Source organism: Hyperolius riggenbachi, chromosome 10, assembly GCF_040937935.1.
Source record: "Hyperolius riggenbachi isolate aHypRig1 chromosome 10, aHypRig1.pri, whole genome shotgun sequence".
Lineage (NCBI taxonomy): Eukaryota > Metazoa > Chordata > Amphibia > Anura > Hyperoliidae > Hyperolius > Hyperolius riggenbachi.
Window position 1 is genome coordinate 163,713,810 of NC_090655.1, and position 27,912 is coordinate 163,741,721.

General features: G+C 44.3%; 1 protein-coding gene across 2 annotated transcripts in view; it reads right to left on the bottom strand.

Moving 5' to 3' along the window:
• Positions 1-27,912, bottom strand: part of PRXL2A (peroxiredoxin like 2A) — a 588,565-nt gene that overhangs the window by 91,065 nt on the left and 469,588 nt on the right. For both annotated transcript variants that reach the window (XM_068255107.1, XM_068255108.1), the window contains one exon: positions 13,272-13,412. In XM_068255107.1, the coding sequence (XP_068111208.1) occupies positions 13,272-13,412 (141 nt within the window). The remainder of the gene's footprint in view (positions 1-13,271; positions 13,413-27,912) is intronic.

Below are 27,912 nucleotides of genomic sequence, written 5' to 3' on the forward strand. Positions count from 1 at the left end.
TCACCCTTCTCCCCGGCAGACTCCACAACTCTATTGGATAGAGTGCACTGCAGCACGACCCAGAATGGGCGGAGCCTGTCTTCGTTTTCTTCTGGACGCCGCCGAGCGTCTCTTTTCAGGTGGGACGCTGCGTGACCAAGTGTCTGAGTGACACGAAACGGCCCGTTGCTTTCCTCCACCAGTGCCCGCCACCCACCTCCTCCACCATGATTGCCATGCAGATCAGATTGTAACTTTGTTTGACTGTACATTTCTTCTATCTTGAAGCCTCATACAATATACTAAACACTAAGAAGCAACGGACGGAAGGTGCAAATACTTTTTCTTGCAAAGCACAAGTACTCTAATTACACTCACTGATTGATGTATACACATGTTTCTAGTTTTCAAAGTTCGCCTCCACATTGAAGTCTATTACAGTTCGCGAACATTCACACGTTCGTGAACCCGGTTCGCGAACCTAAAATCGGAGATTTGGGCCATCTCTACCAGGCACATCGCCTCTAGTTAGGACATTAAATAAGTTATTAAGAAAAGGAAGGTGCTGAAAGGACTGTGGCCAGAAAATTAGCAAAAAATCAGTAACCCTTCGCACACTCGCATGCAAATGTTCAAACAAATGCATTCACAGATTCACTCATCCAGGCACCACTGTTATCCCTACAGCTAACCTTTGCACAGTGTAGGTGACTAAGCAAAATAATGCATTCTTCTGTGAACTAAGACCCCGGCTTTTAACTTAGCTGTAGGGATAACAGTGGTGCCTGGATGAGTGAATCTGTGAATGCATTTGTTTGAACATTTGCATGTGAGTGTGCGAAGGGTTACTGATTTTTGCTAATTTTCTGGCCACACCTCTTTCAGCGCCTCCCTTTCCTTAATAACTTATTTAATGTCCTAACTAGAGGCAATGTGCCTGGATATATGTTTTTTTCTCTCTCCTCCAATTATACATCTTACCATTTTGACTATGTTAAACTTTACAGGGCACTTCAGAGGTGGTATTTCCGTCTGGTATAAATATCTTAAATCTGAATCTATCTCCCCTCTTAATAGATATGCTAATGTATGGGCACCAGATCTTAGCAGCGATATCTCTGTTGATAAATTAATAGTAGCCAATTGACTAATATAAAAAATCTCTTGTTGCAATTCCCATTGGGAAATCTCAAAAGAAATAATGCATAAGTGGTACAGAACACCCAGACAACTAGCTGCATTTTCTACTTCCAACTCCTCAATCTGTTGGAAATGAAACTCCTCTGTAGGTACCTATCTCCACATGTTCTGGCAATGCCCATTAGTCGCCCATTTATGGTCCCTAGTAGAAAAATACATCCGTAAAGTCTTTAAACCAGAGTTCAAGCTTAAACCAGAACTCGCCCTTCTTTTGATAAATGAGTCAAATACCTTCAGAAGTGTGCCCCCTATATTTCACCTAATATTCAGTGCCTTATATTTGATAACAACAAACTGGAAATCCCAAGAAAAGATGCCATCTCACCTACTCCTTACACATACAAAAAATAATATCCTTATAGAGCAAAAAATAAGAGCCAGACTAAATATTGACCACTCCAACTTCTATATCCCTATAGCGTGGAATGAACAGTCAAATGATTAATACCTGAGCCTGATCCAACCGGGATAACATTTATACAAGAAACACAGTACTACTTAATCTACCTTAGAGTGCCATGCTAGGTTATTATTATTATTATTATTATTATTTATAAAGCGCCAACATATTCCGTGGTGCTGTACAATGTAAGAAAGCAAACAAGGGATACATAATGATACAAGACAATGATATACATCAAATATGAACACTGATACAAGATACAGCACTGCTGATTACAATTTGATTTAACATGATGACTAAAATGTATAAATGTCTAACAGTGTGCAAGCAATTAAATTAATAACAGTCTATGACACAAAAGGGTCATAGCTTCAAAAGATAGTGCTCGATCGAAGTGAGGTGGAATATAACAAAGTGTCTGAGGAATTAAAAGATTGCAAGAGAGAGTTGGGGAAACTTACCACCTTTGCAAATTACGACACCATCATTGAGAAGATTGACACTCGACTGGGCCCAATACAGGATACTGTTAAGGAAAGGAAGCTCCGTAAGTTTAGGAGAGATCAGGACGATTATAAAAAAGGCCGGATCTTTGATTGGGGACAGGCTAATAGTAAACCTGTGAGAGGCCGTAATCGCAGAAGGAATCGTCGAGGATATTGGACCTCGGACTCAGGATCAGATTCCAGCCCTGAGAAACCTTCAGGCCAAAAAGTGATACCAAAGCCATCTAAGCCTACGCCACCATGTGCAGGAGCCCCTTTAGGCGGACAAGGCGAGGCCGAAGGAAGCCCTGCCCAACCAACGACAAGGCGGGTGAGGTGGAATCGCAACACCCCTGGTCGAAAATATTGGAGGAAGAGACAGTAACCCCCATAGAGGATGAGTTACAAATTATCAACCTCACTGGCCTGTCACTGCCTGAAGGCTGTGACTCCCTTCTGAAGAAGGGCCTAAATTACTCTATTTCCTGTGACTTTGATAAATTTCACTTCGAGGTGGACTGGTATAAGGCAGTTCGTAAACTTAATATCTCTACTAATTTCTTTCATGAAAAATCAGAGAATCAGTTGGGCTTTCTACCCCCTATGACTAAGCTTGATTTGCAGGTCTTCACTGACTTAATGAGTCTACTGGATGAAAACGAATCTGGAGCTACAGCTTTTGATGATCCATCTCCTGTCAGGGAAACTTTCATCCCTTGCCGTTCAGTTAGAGATTTCCCCCCCCCCCCCATCCAGGCTCAGATGTGGATAAATTTGATAACAGAGTCAAAAATGATCTACAGGCCCTCATCTATCCCAAAAGTCCATCGAACTTATCCCCACAAGAACTGTCAGCTTTAAAATGGCTCAGTACTAATGATCAAATCATAGCTAAGAAGGCTGATAAGGGGAGTAATTTAGTTCTCCTATCTAGGGAGGCCTATAAAGCTGAGGCATTAAGACAGCTAGAGGGATCTGATGGTTTTTATATAAAACTAACTGGGGACCCTACACAGCAGTACAAAAGGGTGTTGCAGACACTTTTACGTCAGGGTGTTGAACAGGGCTGGCTCTCTCGTAAGCTGGGAGAGGGTCTTTACCCTGAGTACCCTAGAAAGCCAGTTTGGTACATGTTACCTAAAGTGCATAAAGATCTGGAGCAGCCTCCGGGCCGGCCCATTGTGTCGGCTAGGGGGTCGGTGACCGAACCCCTTTCCCGTTATCTTGAATTTCTACTTAAGCCCTTCCTTGAAAGGATCCCTTCCTACTTGGCCGACACCCTGGCGGTCCTGAGGCTGCTTCCATCCATACAATGGAGGCCGGGGTACCACCTGGCCTCCATTGATGTGGAAAGTTTGTACACCAGGATCCCACAGGACCTAGGGGTGGAGGTGGTCCAACAATTTTTGGTTCAGCAGGGGAAGGATGAACTTTGGGCAGAATATACGGGGAGATGCCTGTCTTATGTCCTTGGACATAATGCATTCTTGTTTAACGGTGCCTGGTACAGGCAGGCCTCTGGCGTGGCGATGGGGACCTCGGTGGCTCCAACCTTTGCAAACCTTTTTTGGCGCATTGGGAGGATAAGTACATCTACCATCGGAGTAATCCCTATCGCCGCGCCATTGTGACCTGGCGCCGTTACATGGATGATGTGCTGCTGGTTTGGGACGGAGATGAGGCCCTTTTCAATGACTTTGTGGAATGGCTTGATTCTAATGAATTGAATATGAAATTTACTGGAGTGTGGGGGAATACTGAGCTGCAATTCCTGGATCTTATGTTGTTTATAGACGATGGGAGGTTGTTATCTAGGGGATTCAGAAAATCAACAGCCACCAATTCCATCTTGGCCTATTCCAGCTACCACCCACGCCATGTGTTGGATGGGATACCATACAGCCAGTTTCTACGGCTTAAAAGAAACAATAGTAAGCAGGAAGATTTTGAGGCCCAATGTAAAGAACTGGGTTTTAGATTGATGTCCCGGGGATACCCATTACCCTTGTTGATTGAGGCATTTACTCGAGCCAATGGACAGAAAAGAGAAATTCTTCTCCACCGTAAAACTAAAAAGAAAAAATCATTCAATTCTTTTACAGGGAAATCAGTTGTCCCCTTTGTGTTTGACTTCTCTCCTATGGCTTCGAAGATTCGCCAAACGATCAACAAGAATTGGGTTGAACTGGCTAATAGTGCCAATACTGGGTCCAAACTACAAGAAAAACCCCTTGTGACATTTAGAAGGGCTAAAACTATTGGAGATATCTTAGTCAAAAGTGAGTACAGAGAGAGGAGGGAGGTTGATTGGCTAACAAAAATGAGACCCAAGGGAAACTTTCGTTGCCTCAACTGCACCCATTGTCATCAATTTCTCCCTGGTAGATCACTTGTGTTGGGAGGTCATGAGATTTTTATTAAGGAGCTCCTCCATTGTAAGTCCCTGTTTGTAGTATACGTTGTACTATGTCCATGTAAGCGATACTACATTGGGAAAACCACTAGACCCATGGGTGCTAGGTTCCAGGAACATTACAACTCCATCAAAACTGGGAAGGGTGCTGGCCGCCTGATCGCTCATATTAGAGAGGCACATGGAGGCAATGCAGATTGCCTACGGTTCTGTGGATTAAAATCAGTTCAAATACCCCAAAGAGGGGGATGTAGAGATAGATTTCTGCGGAGGGAGGAAGCTAGAGTTATCTCCCTGACAGATGCATGTGAAAGGCTAGGCCTTAATGAACGAAATGAGCTTTGGTGTTTTTTGGATAAGTATTAACAGCCCTTGGGGCTGGGGGTCCCCACCGGACAGTTTGGTGCTCTTTCGCTTCCCTTTCTTCTTTTTCTTCTCTATAACTTTTGTGTCTTTCACCCTGTCCCCTCTTCTGTTTTCCCGTCCCCCTTTTCTTCTCTTTTTTTCTGTTGTTCACACCGACCTGTCCGCTGGTTCCCCCTAGCCCTAAGCAAACTCTTTAAAATATTAAATGAATCCTTCTTGCTTATGGGTATTATCCTTAAACTGCCCTTTTACATCTTTTGTGATTATTAATCTTACAATGTTTTGATTACTGATAATCTGCTTATTCCAATTGCTATATTCTGGTGCCCTAATTATGCGCTGTATATATTAATGTGTTTTTAATCTTTTCTTCTTTTCCTTTTTGTATATGGGCTTACACACCAGGACGGGTAGCCTGTATCATCAGACACCCGTTAAGACACTCCCCCCTTATACTGCCGCTATATTCTTTTCAAGGTAGGATCCCCAGTGACATGCCTTAATGGGCGGGGTTTTTTTACAGCGGCGGCTCGGGGCAGTGCTTTTTTGCCTTCTGCTCGGCTGGGAGGATGGTTGTTGCTTTGCGGGTTGCCCTGACTACCAGGACGCTTGCTTGGCCACTCCTCCCTAATACCGCGGCTTCCAACCACGCAATCCGCGTGGTTTCCTGTCTTGGTTACGGAATCCCCTATGACTTGCCCGGAAGGGGCGGGGCTTCCGTAAGGCGGCGGCTCGGGACGGCGTTTCCACGCTTTTTCGGCTGGAGGGAGTGACTTCTGGAGTGGTAAGCCTATATTTACTGCTTTTGTGATGTTTAAGATGTTATTTTTCTTGCCTCTGAGGAAGTAAGGCTAGACCTTGCGAAACAGACTGTTAGGCTATAACATCCTATTTTAATCTTTGTACTGAGGATGGAATAAAGGTGTTTTCTTTTGCTACCCACTGGTGCCCGGAAGCTTTTCTCTTTTACTGCATATGGGATCTTAGATCTGGAGGCACAGTGGCTACACCGGTCCCTCAGTGGTCAACCAATGATCTAGTGCCAGTCCGTTTTTTGCTCTTCTTTTTGCATACAATTGTCCCAGTATATGTAGGCAGGGGTATATGTCCCAGTATATGTAGGCAGGGGTATATGTCCCAGTATATGTAGGCAGGGGTATATGTTCCAGTATATGTAGCCAGGGGGATATGTCCCAGTTTATGTAGGCAGGGGGTATATGTCCCAGTATATGTAGCCAGGGGGATATGTCCCAGTATATGTAGGCAGGGGGTATATGTCCCAGTATATGTAGCCAGGGGGATATGTCCCAGTATATGTAGGCAGGGGGTATACGTCCCAGTATATGTAGCCAGGGGGATATGTCCCAGTATATGTAGGCAGGGGGTATATGTCCCAGTATATGTAGCCAGGGGGATATGTCCCAGTATATGTAGCCAGGGGGATATGTCCCAGTATATGTAGGCAGGGGTATATGTCCCAGTATATGTAGGAAGGGGTATATGTCCCAGTATATGTAGGCAGGGGTATATGTCCCAGTATATGTAGGCAGGGGTATATGTCCCAGTATATGTAGGCAGGGGTATATGTCCCAGTATATGTAGGCAGGGGTATATGTCCCAGTATATGTAGGCAGGGGTATATGTCCCAGTATATGTAGCCAGGGGGATATGTCCCAGTATATGTAGGCAGGGGTATATGTCCCCAGAAAAAGCGGCCATGTGTGCCCCAGCAGGAGGGGAGCAGCGCAGAGAAGAGGGAGAGCTATGGGCACTCACCTTACGGGGCTCTCCCTCCCTCTCTCGCTCTCCCCTCCGGAGTCCGGAATGAAGTGTGCAGCGGCTGGGCAGCGGGCGGAACTTACCTCCTCTCGTCGCACGCGCCGAATGGATTAGCCGCTACTCTGGTCTGATCCAGACCAGAGTGCGGCACCAGAACTTCCGGCGCAGGAGCGAGACGAGGTAAGTTCCGCCTGCTGCCCAGCCGCTGCACACTTCATTCCGGAGGGGACAGCAAGGGAGAGAGAGCCCCCTAAGGTGAGGGAAGGGGGGGGGGAGACGTCCGCCTTTCCCCACTGTGCCCATAGCTCTCTCTCTTCTTTGCGCTGTTCCCCTCCTGCTGGCTGCACGAGCACGCGGCCAGGGGGGGGGGGGGCAGCGGGCGGCCAGGCTCGGGCAGATGCCCGGTTTTGCCGTATGTGCGCAGGACAATCACAGTGCAGTAGTGCAAAACATACCATTAAAATACATTCATATTATCATTTCTATCAAAGTAGCATAGCCTTGCGGCCATATATGCAAGCCTGTAAACTACATAGGCAATAAAGGCCGTACCTGAAGTTTTAAAATGTTTATGAATAGTTGTTTTATATAGTTATACAGCTCTCTACAGCAAGTGTAAATAGTGTTTTGTAAATTGACACCCATGGCAGAAATATTTTTCTCAAAGTATCCCTTTATTGTAAACTGTTCAATATTGGAAATTACTATTTACCTAATCAGGGTCAAATATCTTACATGGTTTCTCTCCTCAGACGCATAGAGAATTTTGCCATGGGACACATCATACTGGGTGGTGATTTTAATCTTCCTGTGAATTCAGCATTGGATACTTCCACCGGTAAGTCTCAGTAGTCCTGAATGTACTAAAAAAAAAACTTCACTAGATACATCTTTACAATGCCTGGAGAGTCCTTAAAGGGAACCTAAACTGAGAAGGATATGGATTTTTCCTTTTAAAATAATACATGTTGCCTGACTCTCCTGCTGATCCTTTGTCTCTAATACTTTCAGCTACAGCCCCTGAACATGCATGCAGATCAGGTGCTCTGACTGAAGTCAGACTGGATTAGCTGCATGCTTGTTTCAGGTGTGTGATTCAGCCACTACTGCAGCTAAAGAGATCAGCAGGGCTGCTAGGCAACTGGTATTGTTTAACAGGGAACATCCATATCGCTCTGTTTAGGTTCTCTTTAACCCTACTCCAGGATTGATCATATACTTGTCTGCAAAGACCTCATAGAAATGTCACCGGAGGCTACCATTGATCTTATATTTGGCTCTGATCATCTCCTTCATTGTCCCTGAGTCGTCCACCCCTGCTTGGACATGGAAGTTCAATGACAATCTTTTGATGTATGTTAGGAGGATTTAGATTGAGCTATTAAAAACTTCCTGGAAGTCTATAAGCAGGCTGATCCCTCTCTCCCCCTGAAGTGGGGAGCGTTTAAGTGTGTCCTGAGAGGACTCTTTATCAAACACGGGTCCAGACTTAAAAAGGAAGAGAGGGCTCATACCATTCACACCTTACTTTCTGAAATGTATAGTCTAGAGTTGCTACATAAGAAAAAAATAAACACTCGTCTTCTTCTTTATCTCTCCTCCACTAGTCAAGACATACTTAAACTGATTGATCAGAAATACCTGATCTATAGAGACAGGATTGTCAATATGAAGGAAAGTGTAGCAAAACTCCTGACTAGACAGATTCATACCAGGACTAAATGGACACATGTCCACACAATTACCCGAGGCGATGGCTCTTCCTCCTACCACCCCTTAGATATCTCCCAAGAATTAACTTCACTCTATTCCAGACTGCACAACACTGAATCCCAGGGGACCTCCCATCTCTCCCAGTCGGATAGATTGGAATATAACTCCAAATACAAAAGCTGGAAGATATGGACAACAGGGGTAGGAGGGATAACTTAAGAATAAAAGCAGTGCCAGAAACAATTAAAGATATACAAGAATACGTCCTAGCTCTCTTTAAAGCCTTACTACCTGAATGTCAAGAGGAGTTGTTCAGGATGGACAGAATCCACAGAGCATTCAAAGCATCCAGAAATAGTGAGCTGCCACGTGACATAATCCTCAAAATGCATTATCATGAGACAAAAGAGAATATTCTGAGAGCTGGGAGCACATGGAATAGGTGAACACAAGGACCCTAGCCAAAAGGCGAGCAATGAAACCGATCACATCCATATTAAAAAGAAAGTAATTCAATATAATTGGAGGTTCCCTTTTATGCTCATCTTTAAGCTGGGCAAAGAAGTACCAAGTTCAAAGTTTACAAGAGGGTTTGAGAGCCCTAAAAGATCGTGGTCTGTTAGAGCAAGGGGAACTATCTCCTATGGACAGTACTGGCACCACAGAGAGTACAACGGGACTGGCAGGAGGTACAGCATCCAACTACAAAGAAACCGAAAGATAATCATCAGACGCCCTTGAAAATCCCTAAAGTGCGGAAAACTTCTCAAAGTCTTGGAAGACTGTTCTCTCCCCATTATAATACTGCAACTGTACTCCTCCACTAGACAAGACCCACTTAAACTGATTGATTAGAAATACCTGATCTATAGAGACAGGATTGTCAATATGAAGGAAAGTGTAGAAAAGCTCCTGGCTAGACAGATTCACACCAGGCCTAAACAGACACATGTTCACACAATCACCCAAGGCGATGGCTCTTCCTTCCACCACCACTTAGATATCTCCTAAGAATTCACTCAATTCTATTCCAGACTGCATAACACTGAATCCCATAGGACCTCCCATCTCTCCCAGTTGGATAGATTGGAACGTATCTCCAAATACACTAGATGGAAGATATGGACAACAGGGGTAGGAAGGTTAATAAATATATTATATAGCCATTATTACACTGTTAATGGTAGGGTTCTCAAAATTTGCACAGCTGGTCACTGGGTAACTGGGATTAATATTCAGAAAAGTGGGTGGAGCCTACAAAAGCCAATTAAAATTCACCTACTGATTTTCAAGGAGAATATTTGATTGCTGCCATTCTTGCACTGTTAATGGCACAAGCCTCAAACCTGGTACAGTTGGTCATTGGGTGACTGGGGTTCAAATTCAGAAAAGGGGATGCAGCCACAGCCAATCCAGATTTGTTTCATTTCAATGCAAATTACTGATGCCCAAGACCGCAAAGCTCACAAACTAGGTTATTGAGTAATTGTGTGTTAGGGTTAGAAAAAGTGGGCGGAGCCGACAGCAGCCAAATACATACCCGGGCAATGCCAGGCCATCAGCTAATAACATGGTAGAACATTATACTATGGTAGGATTAGATTATGAGCTCCTATGAGGACAGTCAGTGACATGACTAAGTACTCTGTAAAGTGCTGCAGAAGATGCCAGGACTATATAAATACATTACAATTGTATGGTAGAAAATTAGACTATGATAGGGTTAGATTGTGAGCTCCTCTGAGGACAATCAAAGGCATGGATCTGCCAAGGGCTACGTACGATGTCAACACTATATTACATGTCAGTGCGAGTGGTCTATGCCTGTGCAGTAGCACAGGTACAGTGGGGCTTAGCTTTTTCTGCTGGTGCCCGGGCAGTGCAGCTGCGGGTCTGAGCGCTGGATCGGCCCAGCACCGGAGGACAAGGAAAGCTTAGAATCCAGAGGCTACCTCCTCCAGATGTAAGTATCCAAATGTGCACATTCCAAGCCTCTTAAGTTTGATCTGAATGTTTTAGAGAGAGAGGAAGATAGGAGTGGGGAGAGATAGAGGGAGAACAAAAGAGTGGAGAAAAGGAAGAGAGAAGGGAGGGTTAGAAAAAGTACAAGAGGGGGAAATGATGGTAAAAATGAGGGTAGCAGGAGAGCGAGAGAGGAAAAGAATGACACTGAGTAGAGGAAAGGAGAGAGAGTGGTAGAAAGAAGGTGGGTGGGGGGGGGGGGGGCAAAAGAGAGTGAGATGAGATATTAGGGCAGTTTCCCAGCCTTTGCTACATATGTTTCCTTCTCCCCCAAATACAAAATTGATAGAAAAAGGGAGACAAAGGAAGGAAGTGGAGCAAAAGAGAAGGAAATTATAGAGAATGGAAGGAAGTAAAAGAGGCAGAGATAGCACTGAACAGAAGATAAGAAAAGAGAGGGAGAGTGCGAAGAGAAGTGGAGGATAGCAGAAGTTTTACATGGAGACAGAATAAGCAATACATCAGCCAGGCATTCATCTGCAGCTGCCAAATCAGCTTATCTGTGGACAGTGTATTGCAGCTGTTTGTTAACTTACTGGTCGTCTAGCCAAATATTCTGAAGTGTGAAACCTCTGTGCTCTGTCCCCATAGCTCCCAAGACACTGGTCCCTGGGTGAGTGCCCATGTCCTAATTAATCTTGTTAATGGGGATAAGCAGGGAGAGAGCTGCGGGTAGCATTTACAGGAGGAGGGGAGGTAGAGGGTCTCTGATCTTTGCACCACTCTATGCTGTAGGTAAGGGGGCAGAGTCAGTGTTTGTAAACACAGCAGTGTGTCTTCTGTAAATCTGTGTCCACCATTTTGTTAAAGTTTAAAGGTCCAGCAGCCATTTTATTGAGGGCTACAAATAAACAGCTGCACTTTTGTAGTCTCCTCATGTCCCAAGCCGAACACAAGCAGCCGCCCATTATGGGCAGCCACAGACGGGCTATCTCTCTGCAGTCTGCAGAGTGTGTAATGGAAGGGGGAGAGCCAGGTGCAGAGAGGAGTCAGAGGGAGAGAGTGCAGGCTGCAAATGGTAGCCAGGCGGGTCACAGGCGGCATGAATGGACGGACAGTCATCTGCCCTGCTGCGCATACTTTTCTGCCCCCTCAGCCGCCCCAAACAGTACTGAATTTCTTGCACCCTAGGCTATGGCCTATGTGGCCTAGCCAGAAATCCGGCCCTGCTCCTATTCCCACTATGGCTTGCCATCTGAATAGCACCTGTAGTGCGATTCTGAACAGCATGCTGCAGTTTCCCACAGCATGCACACAAGACCCTATAGCTGTGCAAGGCACAGCTAAGTGATTTGGGCTTTGGCATTGCAGCAGCACAGCCAAAATGGAAATGGCTGTGGCACCTCATCAAAATAAGCCTAGAGCCTTTGCCCGCACGAGGTCACAGTATGCAACCTCCATCCCGCACAATGTCTGGTACAGTTCTTCTGCAGCTCATTGCATTTCTCAGTACCCTCCTCCCCTAGTTTCCAATCATCAGTGAGGAAAAAGGTAGCACACCACCAATATACCTGGTAGCATTCATGAAGCTATATATGTGAGTGTTCTCCAACCCAACCTAGTGTTGGCCGCACATGTGTAAAAAAAAAAAAAAAAAAAAAGACAGGAGTGATAAAATAATGATTACAAAGAAAAAAATGAATAAAGGTTCATACACACCTACCAACAATCTGTCCAACTATCTACTACACTTGCCTGTTCAGCACCATAAAACATTTGTTGTGAAACAACTACAAAAAGTATTCTGTTATTGTTCAAACAGTTGATAAGACTGAAAAAATCAATCCAACTGTTGGATCGACTTCTTATCAGTTAAATCAGCTTTTTGAACAATAGCAAAATACTTTTTTTTAGCTGTTTCAACTTGTTTCACAACAAAAGCTGTTTGACAATTATGCTGCATAAAAGACTGCTGCTGAGCGTGTGAATGGGGCTTAACAGACAAGTTTGGCAGATAGTTGGACAGATAGTTGGTAGGTGTGTATGAACCTTAAAGAGATTCTGTAACAACATTTTCAGCCTTATTTCTTCTATCTTATAAGTTCCTATACCTGTTCTAATGTGGTCTGGAATACTGCCGCCTTTTCTAGTTGCACAGTGGCTGTATTATCTCTGTTATATAATCTAATCTTCTTTCCTCTGATGGATTTGTCGGGCTCAGGCTGGAATGTGCTGTTCTTTATGTGATAGGATAGAAGCTATACACACCCACTCCAGGCCCCCTGCAGGCTCTGTGTGAGTCAGACTGAGCTCCTCTCAGCCTATCACATGCTATGTCTTGTTTGTAAACACTGCTTAAAACTGGCAATTACAAGCCAGGATTGCAGCAGGGGGAGGCAAAAAACAGCACAGAGGGGCCCAGGAGAACATAATGAATAGAATGGTATGCTTTTTATTGTAAGAATTTTAGAGTACAGATTCTCTTTAAGGTCAGGTTCTTAAAGGAGTCATCAGGGGAAAAAGTCTAAAATAAGTGGTACTTACCGGGGGCTTCCTCCAGCTCCGACGACGTCCTTCGCCGCAGCTCTGCCCGCAGCCGTTCGCCGCAGGTCCGTCCCGGTCCCCGGCGATGACGTCAGAGCGACCTCCAGGTTGCTCTGTACTGCACCTGCGCGAGCGGCGGTGTCAATCACCGCCACGTGGGCCGTAGCGTGAATTAACATTTAAAATACTGATTGACATTTTGAGAGATGTTTTTACCATTTCTTATCAGCAGATAGAGGTTAGTGAATGGATGCCACTGTGGCACAGCAACACGTACTAGATGAAAATCTCTATGTGTATGAGGTGGCAGCTCTTTGGTAAACAAATATGAAATGGTCATGTTGGCTTTCTCAGCCAAACTGTTGTTCTTCACTGCTAAAACTAAATCATGTATGAAATGTATAGAACAGCCATAGATAATGCATACCTTTTCATCCAGAAAAAGATCTCCTTTAAAGTAAGGCTGGAATTGTTTAATTTCATTTCCAATCTTTTCTTTAACTACTCCATACAGAGGGACACCAAGCTGCTCTAGTTCTGGTTTAAGTGAGGACAACCCTGCAGCTTCCTGTAAGGAAAAAAAAATATGATGGATAAACATGGTTACCCCTGCTCGTTCCCTAAATTGCCAATATATAAATATTAGGAGTGAGCTGCTATTCCACCAAAACTGAATTTGTAAACAAACAATTTTATATAATAATAGTATGTGCACTGATCAAAGTTTCTGGCCAATCATAGTTTGACTAAGCTACATTCTTTGACTTCTTCAGCAAAAATATTTAAAAAAAAGTAGCTTAACCATTTCCGTACCAGCAGTCTCTGCCCCCTTAAAGAGACACTGAAGCGAAAAAAAAATTATGATATTATGATTTGTATGTGTAGTACAGCTAAGAAATAAAACATTAAGAACAGATGCATCAGTCTAATTGTTTCCAGTACAGGAAGAGTTAAGAAACTCCAGTTGTTATCTCTATGCAAAAAAGCCATTAAGCTCTACGACTTTCAAATTCGTGGAGAGGGCTGTTTTCTGACTTTTATTATCTCAACTGTTCCTGGACTATTTACTTTTTCTCTGCCAGAGGAGAGGTCATTAGTTCACAGACTGCTCTGAAAGAATCATTTTGAATGGTAAGTGTTGTGTAATCTGCCACGCCACGCCTGCTGTCGCCTGCCGCCGCCACCGCCGTTGGGCGTATTGCGGTTGTTTGGGCCCAGCCCTTGCCGCGGCCCATCGGCTTAAGGCCAGCAAGTGGTTAAAGGGAACCTTAACTCTAAAAAAAAAAAAAAAAAAAAAAAAATGAGTTTTACTTACCTGGGGCACCTACCAGCCCCCTGCAGCCATCCTATGCCCTCGCAGTCACTCATGGCTCCTCTGGTCCCCCGCTAGTTTCATTTTTTGCCGACTGAGAGTCGGCCGGCCGCCATGCGTACGTTTTTATGTATTCCCACTGGTGCAGAAAGCTATTGCAGACATCAGCAAGTACATTTTTACGCGTTACGGGTGTAATGCAACAGCTTCCTGCACCAGCAGGAATGCATAAAAATGTACGCATGGTGGCTGGCCAACTCCCAGTCGGCAAAAAATGAAAGTAGCTGGCAGCAGGGGACCAGGATGGCTGCAGGCACGGGCGTATTAATAGAGCCTGCATCCCCTGCCCCCGTGTGGGGGCCCAGGTCCCCTCTGGGGTGCACTCAGGGCCGTTTTGGGGGGCTGGAGGGGTCGCAGCATGAGGGGAAAGCCATGCTGCACTTCAGCGGGGAGGGGGGACGGTCCCCCCCTCCCTCACCTCGGGCTCTCCCCTCTGCGCTTGTGTGTACAGCAGCAGCAGGTACATACCTTCCGTGCGCTCCAGCGTGAATGTTTCTACCTCTAGTGGCTGACGCGACTTCCTGTTTATACAGGAAGTCGCGTCAGAGGCTAGAGAGAGAAAGAGGAACGTCCACGCTGGAGCGCACGGAAAGTATGTATCTGCCGCTGCCCGCCGCTGCACACACAATCGTATTGATGCTGGAGGGGAACACAGAGGGGGGGGGGGGCATCCCCCCTCCCCGTTGAAGTGCAGAATGGCTTTCTCCTCATGCTGCGACCCCTCCAGCCCCACAGGGGGGGGCCCGCTCAGAATTTCTGCAGGGGGGCCCGGTGGGAACTAGTTATGCCCCTGACTGCAGGGGGCTGGTAGGGCCCACAGGTAAGTAAAACTCTAGTTAAGGTTCCCTTTAAACTAACAAACCTAATGGGCTCTAGGTCTGTGTTTCTCGACGCGTGCGTGCCTACCACCCGCCACGCCTACTGTCTGGTACTATATAACTGTGCCAATATATGAGCAGCTGCTGCACTAAATGACACTGACTGACTGTAATTAGTACTAGTATACACACACTATATCTACAGGGAGTGCAGAATTATTAGGCAAGTGGTATTTTTGAGGAATAATTTTATTATTGAACAACAACCATGTTCTCAATGAACCCAAAAAACTCATTAATATCAAAGTTGAATATTTTTGAAAGTAAAGGTTTTTAGTTTGTTTTTAGTTTTAGCTATTTTAGGGGGATATATGTGTGTGCAGGTGACTATTACTGTGCATAATTATTAGGCAACTTAACAAAAAACAAATATATACCCATTTCAATTATTTATTTTTTACCAGTGAAACCAATATAACATCTCAACATTCACAAATATACATTTCTGACATTCAAAAACAAAACAAAAACAAATCAGTGACCAATATAACCACCTTTCCTTGCAAGGACACTCAAAAGCCTGCCATCCATGGATTCTGTCAGTGTTTTGATCTGTTCACCATCAACACTGCGTGCAGCAGCAACCACAGCCTCCCAGAATCTGTTCAGAGAGGTGTACTGTTTTCCCTCCTTGTAAATCTCACATTTTATGATGGACCACAGGTTCTCAATGGGGTTCAGATCAGGTGAACAAGGAGGCCATGTCATTAGTTTTTCTTCTTTTATACCCTTTCTTGCATGCCACGCTGTGGAGTACTTGGACGCGTGTGATGAAGCATTGTCCTGCATGAAAATCATGTTTTTCTTGAAGGATGCAGACTTCTTCCTGTACCACTGCTTGAAGAAGGAGTCTTCCAGAAACTGGCAGTAGGACTGGGAGTTGAGCTTGACTCCATCCTCAACCCGAAAAGGCCCCACAAGCTCATCTTTAATGATACCAGCCCAAACCAGTACTCCACCTCCACCTTGCTGGCATCTGAGTCGAACTGGAGCTCTCTGCCCTTTACCAATCCAGCCACAGGCCCACCATCTGGCCCATCAAGACTCACTCTCATTTCATCAGTCCATAAAACCTTAGAAAAATCAGTCTTGAGATATTTCTTGGCCCAGTCTAGACGTTTCAGCTTGTGTGTCTTGTTCAGTGGTGGTCGTCTTTCAGCCTTTTTTACCTTGGCCATGTCTCTGAGTATTGCACACCTTGTGCTTTTGGGCACTCCAGTGATGTTGCAGCTCTGAAATTTATTTATTATATTTATAAAGCGCCAACATATTACGCAGCGCTGAACATTAATTTAGGTTACAGACAATATTTAGGGGTGACATACAGCAATATGACAATACAGGAATAATAGAAAACCAGATCACACGGCACAGTATGAGTGCCAGGTAATGCTTAGTCATTGGATTGAGCATGTAGATTAGGCAAGTTAGGTTCACTCAGATGCATAGCATGGGTTCACAGTAATGGAGGTGCATGATCAGGTAGGACACAAAAGGAGGAGGACCCTGCCCAAAGGCTTACAATCTAGAGGGAGAGGTAAGGACACGAACGGTAGGGGGCCAGAGTTCAGCTGTAGGTTTAGAGCACTCGTGAGGGGTAGTAGGCCAGAGTGAAAAGGTGAGTTTTGAGGGCTTTCTTGAAGATGTTGAAGGAGGGGGCTAATGGTTGGAGGTAGGGAGTTCCATAGTGTTGGAGCAGCTCTTGAGAAGTCCTGGAGGCGTGCATGGGACTGGGTGATGCATGGACTGGGTGAAATATGGCCAAACTGGTGGCAAGTGGCATCTTTGCAGCTGCACGCTTGACTTTTCTCAGTTCATGGGCACTTATTTTGCGTATTGGTTTTTCCACACGCTTCTTGCGACCCTGTTGACTATTTTGAATGAAACGCTTGATTGTTCAATGATCACGCTTCAGAAGCTTTGCAATTTTAAGAGTGCTGCATCCCTTTGCAAGATATCTCACTATTTTTGACTTTTCTGAGCCTGTCAAGTCCTCCTTTTGACCCATTTTGCCAAGGGAAAGGAAGTTGCCTAATAATTATGCACACCTGATATAGGGTGTTGATGTCATTAGACCACACCCCTTCCCATTACAGAGATGCACATCACCTAATATGCTTAATTGGTAGTAGGCTTTCGAGCCTATACAGCTTGGAGTAAGACAACATGCATAAAGAGGATGATGTGGTCAAAATACTCATTTGCCTAATAATTCTGCACTCCCTTTAGACCATTACACACTAATTCTTTGCTAAACTAACCTACACTTATCCCTCCCTAAACCCTACACTGAGCTAGTGCAGCTAAATCCCTGTAACTACACTTCTATCCCTTCCTATACACAGCACACTGTCACACTCCACTAACTGTAAACCAATCACAAAGCTAAACGATCTAAATCTAAAGCTGGCTATCAGAAAAGCAATAAAAAGTACATAATAGAGGAGTAGAAAGGCTCAATTGTACTTGCACAGTGAGAAACAGCACTGGAGCAGCCCTCTCAGCATTAGTCACTCGGCGAGGAGGAAGCTGCTGCCTTATAAAGGGGAGGGGTGGGCACAAGCTCCTCTCATTGCGATTGGTTGCTAGGGACTCTGCTGGGAGCTCTGTGATTGGTCCACAAGTGCATCCATAGTTACAACTCGAAGCACTCAAAGTTACGACTCGTAATCGAAATTTCAATTTAAAGAGAATCTGTATTGTTAAAATCACACAAAAGTAAACATACCAGTGCGTTAGGGGACATCTCCTATTACCCTCTGTCACAATTTCGCCGCTCCCCGCCGCATTAAAAGTGGTTAAAAACAGTTTTAAAAAGTTTGTTTATAAACAAACAAAATGGCCACCAAAAAAACAGGAAGTAGGTTGATGTACAGTATGTCCACACATAGAAAATACATTCATACACAAGCAGGCTGTATACAGCCTTCCTTTTGAATCTCAAGAGATCATTTGTGTGTTTCTTTCTCCCTGCATCTCTCATGCACTGAAGTTTCAGGCTGCTCTTTTCTTCCTGCAAACAGCTTTGCCCTTGTCTGTAATTCCTCACTATGTGAAAGCCCAGCCAGCTCAGAGGACGATTTATCCAGCTTGTAAAAGATAAGAGAGAAGAGAGAAGCTGCTCTAATCTAAATAATACACAGGCAGTGTGCATAGAGGGGCCTGGAAGGGGGAGTTCATAGCAGAACCACAACACTGAAGAACTTGGCAGCCTTCCAGACACAGGCTGACAAGTCTGACAAGAGAGAGATAAGTTGATTTATTACAGAGACTGTGATAGTACAAAGTGCTGCAGTAAGCCAGAACACATTAGAATAGCTTTTGGAACTTGTAGGATGATAAAAAACAGGATGCAATTTTTGTTACGGAGTCTCTTTAAATTCAAAAGTTCTTTTTTTTTTTTTATGGCCGTAAATCTTTAGTGTTGACCTTGTAATGAGCAACACTGAAGTGTGTGTGTGTGTGCGCGCATGTGTGTGTAGGGGGGGTTGAGGGTCCAGCATGTGGTTTGCTGCGAGCCTGGCAAGTTGCAGATAGACAGCCTTTTTAATAACTTTACCTACAAGTGGCCACACACCATTCAATTTTTTTAAATATGTTCAATTGCAGAATTGCAATCAATTGTTATGACTGATTGTAAAATTTCAAAAATATGACCAATGTACCACACACGTTCAATTTTCCCCAATTATTATAAAAATGATTGTAAGCTCAGAGAAAATTGCTAGGGTGTGTATATTAATAAATTCACAATCTAACACTGTTCTAAAGATTGTATATACCATACAATCTTTAGAACAGCTGAAAATTTTTTTCCAGCATTCCGGATCGATAAAAAACTGAAAAAAAAATGAGAAATCTGATCAGAGTTTTCAGTCAAACGAATAAAAAGCTTTCGATTTTTTTGGGGAGATACAATCATACTTGTCGAATTGCTGCAAAATCGGATCATTTTATTGTATCGTGTGTGTCCACCTTAAGAAGGGGATGTTGGAGACAGATCTGTAGCTGCTCATTGCAGCTGGATCCATGGAAGGTTTTTTAAGAAGGGGCTTGTTGATACCTTCCTTTAGAAAGTTAGGAAACCTTCCAGCTTGCAGAGAGCAATTGACTGTTTTGTGAAATATTGGTCCAAACAGATCAGGGCATTTCAGCATGTGCTTAGTTGGTCCAGGTTGCAGGTTGTCTGGCGGAGGTGATGGACTATGTCTAAGATCTCTTCCTCCCTAATACCTTTGAAGTCAGTCCAGGGTGTTAGGTTGTTCTTGTAACGATTAACAGGCGTTGAATAAGTCTTAGGTACTGTAGACTGAATGAGAGACCATATAGAGGACACTTTGTCAGGAAAGTAGCAAGCAAATTTCTCACATAACTCCATTGATGGATCTACTACAGATCTGAAGCCCTTCACCAGCTCAATGACCCTAATAAGTACACCCCTTTGTCCTCCAATCCAACTTATGATTATAAAACAGATTTTGACCAACTCCTCTCAAGGCAGAGTTTTTACGTCATTCCCATTGTGGCTGGACTCTCACATCCAACTCCTAGTCTTCAGACTTCCAGGGCTCATTAAGGACATAAAGAATTGTCATGGAGAAAGCCGGTATTGAGAGGAATTACCGGAATTACCACAATTTGCAAAAATACTGACACTGAAACCGGAACATTAGTATGCAAGTGTGTTTAATGCAACCACGTGCACAGCAAGCTATGTACAGCAACCAGGAATTGCAGTGATATATACATGTATACAATGATGCAAATAAGATGTAAACATATGCGAACCACATATACAGCAAATATATACAGGTGATCACCAACCAGTCGAGAACGTGCAGTATACACACATGCAATTCAACCTATCTAATGCAAATAAAGATGAATATATACAAATAAAGTGGTATCACAGGGAACAGGCAATGACAAGTCAGAACAGAGTATCTGGGTCAGCAATGGGTAATCAGATACAGGCCAGGCACAAAGGAATAAACAAATGCAGAGTCAGGACAAGCAGAGGTTCAGCAACAAGAAATCAGGTTAGCAAACAGGCTCAGGAATATGGGGTATAGGAATCAGGAATCGGGTAACAGGAGTGTCCAGAAACTCAGACCTACTGGGAACGAGGTTCTGGCAATTGTTTGGAGGAAAAGGCAGTCTTATTTAGTCCATGTAATAGGAAGCAGCTGGTGGTGAATGAGCAAAGTTCCATTAGAAGCCTATGCAATGCAGCCCCGACAAAGAACTGCAAGTCCTTGTAAATTTTAACAGGCCACATGCTGGTAGTTAATGGAAGTCCATGCAATAAGTTCATAACAGAGTCATCAGCAGATGCGGATCGTGACGTAGCAACTTGAACTTCTAGGAGCTAGAACAGAAAATGGAAATCAAAAACAAACATAACAGCGGGCTGGTAGGCATCATGTAGGATCCAAAAAAACAGCCTACCTGATGCCAGGAGGGAGAAAAATCTGAAAAAATAAAACATGATCTGGACCAGCTGGGCAACAGGAAACTTCGAAACATGGAACTCAGGAAACCGGAACATGGACCGGAGACCATTGAACAACAGATTGGCAGGTCTCAGACAGAGCAGTGGGCCGGTAGGTATCAGGCATAGTGATGAGCGCAATGACCTAATTACGATTATGTAAGTCTCTCAGCATGCATGACACTAAGTGCACCTCGACAAAGAGCACCCTTCTTAGAAGTGGCTGCAGGTAGAGCCTCCTGATATATTTAACCTGCCTGGCGTTCTGATTCCCGCGGCCCTACGTTTTTTGCACTTTTTTTTTCATGTAGCTAGCCTAGCGCTAGCTACATGATTCCCCCTCCCTGCGGCGTCCCTCCCTGCCCTTTGATCGCCGCCGGCGCAATGGCCCGTCCGGAAATCCCGTTCTGAACGGGATTTTCTTGAGGGCTTCCCTCGTCGCCATGGCGACGAACGTCATGACGTCAGCGACGTCACAGGGAGACCCGATCCACCCCTCAGCGCTGCCTGGCACTGATTGGACAGGCAGCACACAGGGTCTCGGCTGGGGGGCCCTGTATCGCGGCGGATAAGCGGCGAGCGGCGGCGATCGGGTAAGGCACGCAGCAAGCAAAGTGCTTGCTACGTGTTTAAAAAAAATGTATTCAAATCGGCCCAGCGGGGCCTGAGCGGTGACCTCCGGCGTCTCTGGATGAGCCTAGCTCGTCCAGAACGCTAGGGAGGTTAAAGTGACAGCATATGCAGGGACCTTTGCATTATCAAATATTACAAGGCTAAAAAAAGGATGTCTCAACATGCATGACCGCTAAGTGCACCTTGACAAAGAGCACCTGTCTTAGAAGTGACTGCAGGTAGAGCCTCCTGAGACATTTAAAGCAACAGCACATGCAGGGACCTTTGCATTATCAGATATTGCAAGGCCCAAAACAAAGTGTCTCAGCATACATGACCACTAATTGCACCATGACAAAGAACACCCTTCTTAGTATTGGCTGCAGGTAGAGCCTCCTGATACATTTAAAGCAACAGCACGTGCAGGGACCTTTGCATTATCAGATATTGCAAGGCCCAAAACCAAGTGTCTCAACGTGACCGCTAAGTGCACCATGGCAAAGAGCACCTGTCTTAGAAGTGGCTGTAGATAGAGCCCCCTGATTCATTTAAAGGGAACCTAAACTGAGAGGGATGTAGAGGTTTCCTTTTATTTTTTTTCTCATAATGTTTTTTATTTCAGAATCTAGCTACATACAAGTCAGCAAATCTACATCTTGAAGGTTGCACTTTTACAATTAAACTTAGTATACTGTTATCTTGTGAGTCAGATATTAGTGGTACAAATTCAAACAAGACCATTAAACCAATATTTGGGTATAGCTTAAGATAATTGTATATATTTTTTGTACTATTTCTTACTTACTCTGAGGTGCAAAAAGGAAGTTTCTACCACTATTCCCAAAATTGGGGCTGGGCGGAACCTCAGCAAGCCCCCCAGTGATAGAGGATGGTAGGAGCAGTGGTCAATGACCTACCTACCACAATGATGAGAAAGGATAAAAGTAGTTTATTCAGTTGTTCGTAAGAAAATTCAAAGATTGATAAGTATATTATGGGTTGGTATTATATGAAGGAGTATACCAATAATGTAGGTGTTTTTAGATTAAAACTGCTATGTGTATTCTAAATGGGTAAGATGGCAACCGTTTGTGAGGGATATCTTTCATCTGAGGTTTTAACATTAAAGGAATACTTAACCACTTCCCCGCCTGGGTACAGTATATCTACGCTCCTTTGGACTTGAGTTCCCCGCCCGGAGCGTACATATACGCACCCCCGCCGCTGCCGCCGCTGTCCGCGCTCCCGCTCGCACGTGCACGCGCTCCCGCGATCGTGCACGCCACCGCCCGCTCGCCCGGAGATCAATGAACGGGAAAAACCATTCCCGTTTGTTGATCTCTGCCCCCGCAATGATCGGCATGCTTCTATGAGAAGCAGCGCAATCATTGTGAGAAAAACTCAGTTTCCCAGCCTCCCTAAACTTCCTGCAAGCGTCCTTCCGACGCTTGTAGGACGCCTGCAAAAAAAATAATGTGAATACTACACCCAAAACATTTTTCACATACAAATACAAGATTTTCAAATATAAAATTAACTAATTAACTCACTCACTCCCCAATTGTTACCAATTTTTTTTTTTTGGGTAATAGTAAAATAAATTAAAAAAAAAATCTTAAATAGTTACCTTAGGGACTGAAATCTTTAAATATTTATATAAAGAGGGTATAACACTGTTACTTTATAAATTATGGGATTGTAATTAGGGATGGACGCAAAACTGAAAAAAATGCACCTTTATTTGCAAATAAAATATCGGCGCCAAACATTGTGATAGGGACATAATTTAAACGGTGTAATAACCGGGACAAATGGGCATATAAGTTACATGGATTTTAATTATAGTAGCATGCATTATTTAAAAACTATAATGGCGGAAAACTAAAAAATATTTTTTTTCGAAATGTTTTGCTATTTTCCCAATAAAACACATTTAGAATAAAATAATTCTTGGCATAGTGTCCTACCTAAAGAAAGTCTAATTGGTGGCTAAAAAAACAAGATATAGTTCATTTTATTGTGATAAGTAATGATAAAGTTATAGGCGAATGAATGTAAGGAGCGCTGAAAGGAGAAAATTGCTCTGGTGCTCAAGGGGTAAAACCCCTCAGTTGTGAAGTGGTTAAGTGAAAAAAAAAATGATCTTTACTCACCCAGGGCATTCCTCAGCCCCCTGAAGCTGTATGGTGCCCTCGCAGCCCCGCTCCGATCATCCTGTCCCCGCCGGCGGCTGCTTCCGGGTTCGGCGACAGCCGCCGACAGGCTGGGAACTCGGGTGATTCTCCGCGTTCCCAGCCGCTATATCACCCTCTATGCTGCTATAGCGTATATATATACACAAGGATATACAATCCTTGTGTATTGAGTCGCACCTTGGGATGATAATCTAGCTCGAATATACCTCTCCATAGTTAGGTTATTTTTAAAAATAGAGAGTATAGATTGAAATTGGATAGGTTCTGACGACTTCCAGTTGCTCACAATTATGTGTCGTGTAGCTAGTATGATATAGCATATCGGAAGTTTAACTGACTGCTCAATTAGGTCTAGACCAATGGATAGAACTGCTAGATTGTGTTAGACAAAAAGTGTTAAGAAAATTATGCTTTATATATGATTCTGTTTTTAACCATAAAGTGTGTATAACCGGGCACTCCCATATCATATGTATTAATGTTCCAACTGAAGAGGAACAACGCCAACATACTGGGGAAGAGTGGGTTCGAATAAAGCTAACCTCCTAGGTGTTAACCACTTAACGACCAGCTAACGTCCATAGGCGTCAGCAGGTCTTAAAGGGAACCTTAACTGAGCGGAGGGTAAAGAGTTTTACTTACCTGGGGCTATTACCAGCCCCCTGCAGCAGTCCTGTGCCCTCGGCGCCGCTCTGGAATCCTCTGGTCCCCCGCTGTCACTTAGTTTCGTTTTTGACGACTCACCAGTCGCCGGCCGCCATGCGTATTATTGGACGCATTCACCAATGCAATTAGCGCTATTGCGGACTGCAACGCGTACAAAAATATGCGTTGCCGCATATCTACGCGTGCGGAATGCGGCAACGCGTATTTTTGTACGCTTTGGGTGTAGAACAGTTTCTTTGGAAGAGGTGTGTATTACTGAGGAGATTATAGATTTGATCTGTTTATGTTTTATTCTAGCAAGAAAATTACCAGCTTTGTTGCTTTGTGAGTATTTAATGGTATTTGATTTTTGAAGGTCGTGTTCATATCGGTAGAGTAAGAGATAGTGGAGTTCCTGTCTCAAGTTATATAGTTTTTTTTATTGAGATTGGTATCTTGTGAGGCTCTATGGTCTTTTTCCTGAACTTGAATTTGTTTTAGTAAATCATTGTATTTTTCCCCCTATTTTTTCAATTGCACTTTGTCTTATATACAATCCCCTCATAACTGCCTTATGCGCTGACCACAATATTGGAAGGGAGACTTTAGAATTGTTATTGATAAGAAAAAATTCTTGTAATTTACCTTCAGGATCAGAATCGGTTTGTTTCGCCAAGTACAACGGGGGTTGTACCCGGAATTGGTTTTGGCACTACAGGGTCAGCAGTGGTACAGTAGACATACAGTGATACAGTAGAAACAAAAAGCACAGTGGTACAGTAATATACTTTAGGCATACAGTAGATAAAGAAGATTATACACGTTTAGGAATAGATACGAGATACAAAAAGAACAACCAAGAAGAGGGACCAAGGGGTCAATCCGCTGCCGTCTATGGCACTCCAAACACTTTGCAGTGATACTTGAAATCAGATGCCCCTTGGACTGTCCTTGGGGAGGGGGGGGGGGGGAGAGAGAGAGAGAGAGAGAGAGAGAGAGAGAAAGTGTGTCCTCTGTAGGGTTGCGGTAGAACCTGGCCGGTTGGTGTTCTGGTTGGCTGGCTGGCTGAATTAGTCCCATGTGAGCTGCCTGTTTGGGTGAAGCGCTGTGGTTGCTGCAATATTCAATGAGGGTGGCATGCACCCCCCAGTAGAGAGATTGGTGGGGCTGGCGTGGTGAACGGCGACTGGAGTATCCAGATTGCACCTAAAATTAGCACCTGGTTGCGGCCTAATATAGAGTGATCGGGGGTCTGGTAACCGGACTTGGCAGTAATGGTGGCTGAGGAGACCGCAGACCGCCCACTATTGTGGAGATCCAGGCCATGGTGCAGGCTGGCATGGTCTAGCATGGAGGAGAGAGAAGCAGGGCTGGCAAGGTCTGGCATGAGTGGAGAGTGGCAGGGCACACTTGCCTTGTCCTGGAGCTGGTCCGCTGGTGATTGGAGCAGAGATAGCTGCAATTTCCTCCTCCTGGTTGGAGCCAGGGCTGTGCTGCCGATGCTGCCCTGATCAGCTGGTGGACGGAGCTGAAGCTAGTATGCTAGTTGCGGAACCCTGTGGACCAGCAGTGGCGTAGGACCCCCAATAGGTGCAGAAAGCAACCTGGCTTCCATGGATGCAGCAGGACAGGCAGCGTGGAGTAATCCAGTCAACAGCGAGTTGCAATCTGGAGTCAGTGGGATGGGGCAGCTTGAATCCCTTGCAGGCCAGCTGATCGAGCACGTGGTTTTCTTAGATGGCAGCCCGTTTAGCTGGCTGCACCCCAGCTGACCAGGAGCAAATGTCTGCCCGTCCGTCCATGAGTCCCCATCCCTACAAGTGAGGAAGAGAGCAGGCGGGGTCCCGGTCCTGAAGAGGTGACACAGCTAATGTGGAATACGGATCCGCTGCGAGGCCAGTGTCGGAGGCGTCACGTGAGGCCAGTCAGCTGGGGTCTCCCTCGTGGTGAGTCGGTCCTCCGAGCGAGCGCTGGGAGTGAGCGCACCACACACTGCACCGATGGAGTGGGGGAGCGGAAAGGAGCCCCTGCGGTGTGCCATGACCAGGAGGGAACCCAAGGAAAGGACAAAAAGAGAAGTTGCTGCTGGAGCCCGGTGGCCGTGGCTTCCTATCCCGGCGCCATCTTGTTTTTCCACTTCAAAACTGGAAATAAGCTCAGGATTGTTCAGAATGGTTTGGTTCATTTTCCATGATCGTGATCTAGCAAAATTAATAGCAGTAGTAAAAGTAATGTGAATAGGAGCATGATCAGACCAGGTTGTATAATCAATATCTGTAGCGGTCACTGATTGTAGAAGATTTCAATCTGTTAAGAAAAAATCAATGCGGGAGTGGGTCTTATGAACCGCTGAGTAGTGTGTATAGTCTTTATCCAAGGAGTGGGCAATCCGCCATGGATCGAATAGGTCATGTCAATTTAGGGTTTTCCTTAATAGCGGAAGAGGTGATTTCCTACTAGATGATGAATCCAAAGGAGTAATTCAGACGTTAAGATCACCTCCTAGTAGGAAATATCCTTTTTTAATTTTTATCTATTTTTCTCAGAATGCGCTGAATAAAGCATCTTTGGGCTTGATTGGGTGCCTATACATTTAAGATTGTCATGGATTGATCGTTAATAGTGCCTACAAAACAGATATATCTACCCCCAGGATCAATTTCTAGTTGTTTAGGTATTATCTTCACGTCCTTATGAAAAGCGAGAATGACACCACTTTTTTTTTTTTTTTTTTGTAAAAACATTATGAAATATAGATGGCTTGGTGTAATTGCCTTCTTAAAACAGAAGGAAATTTGCAATAATTCAGTTATAAGTGAACATTTGTGGTTACCCACAATGCACTACCACTCAATATGCACATATAGATGGGAAATTATGTGTACAGAATTTCAAATCTCTTGCTAACAGATGAGTCTCCTGTACCAACAATATGTGAGAATGATTGGCGGCTGCGTCAGACCACATACGTTTCCTTTTAAAGGGGGAGTTGAGACCTCTAGCATAGTAGCATTGATTGATGTACATTTGATTAAACCTATATCATCCATCATCCATTAGCATTGAAATGCTGTGAAGTTTGGGGATATAGGTCTCATTGATTTTTGGGTTTACATCATGAGGATTATTATCAAAAACATTTATAAAGTACAAGATACAGTGAGTGGAGAAACTTAAAAACCAAAGTAATGGAACATATAACCTAAGTAACTGCACAAGACAGATTATAAGGGTTGTAGAATAAGAGTTCGGTATTCTACTCAACTGTGAGGAGGCAGCAACCATTCTGTTGCAACTCGAGCAATCTTCTTCTTTTAGAACAGAAGAAAAAAGTGTTCAGAAATAAGACAAGATAGATGGCCAGTTTCAGCTCATATGGAGGTGTTATGTCCATCCGCTGAGGTATCCGATGTATGAATGTGTGTATTCACTTTAGAGTTTTTATGCATAGATATGTCTATAATTTTAATCTATAATTGCTTGAGAATAGCATATCCTGTAGCTGTAGAGGAAAAGGAGTAGTTCTTACTGTTGAAAAGGAAGATGACTTTTGTAGGAAAGCCCCATTTATATGGCACCTGAGCTGCTTGCAGTGATCTTGTTAGCTGTTGAAGTTGCTTCCTTTGCTGCAGGGTGACTTGTGACAGGTCTGAGAATACTTGGATGTTCGAGTATGGTTCTGGAAGAGAGCCTTTCCTTTTCAGAGTCAATAGAAGGTTTTCTTTTACATGTTAGAACAGAAAACACACAATCACATCCCTTGGGATGTGTGCAGGTAGATGAGCAGGTTTTGCAAGTCTGTGGGCTCTATCTATTGTGAGCTCTATAGGCTGAGTATCAGGAAGGATAGATTTGGTGAAGTTAACAATAAATGC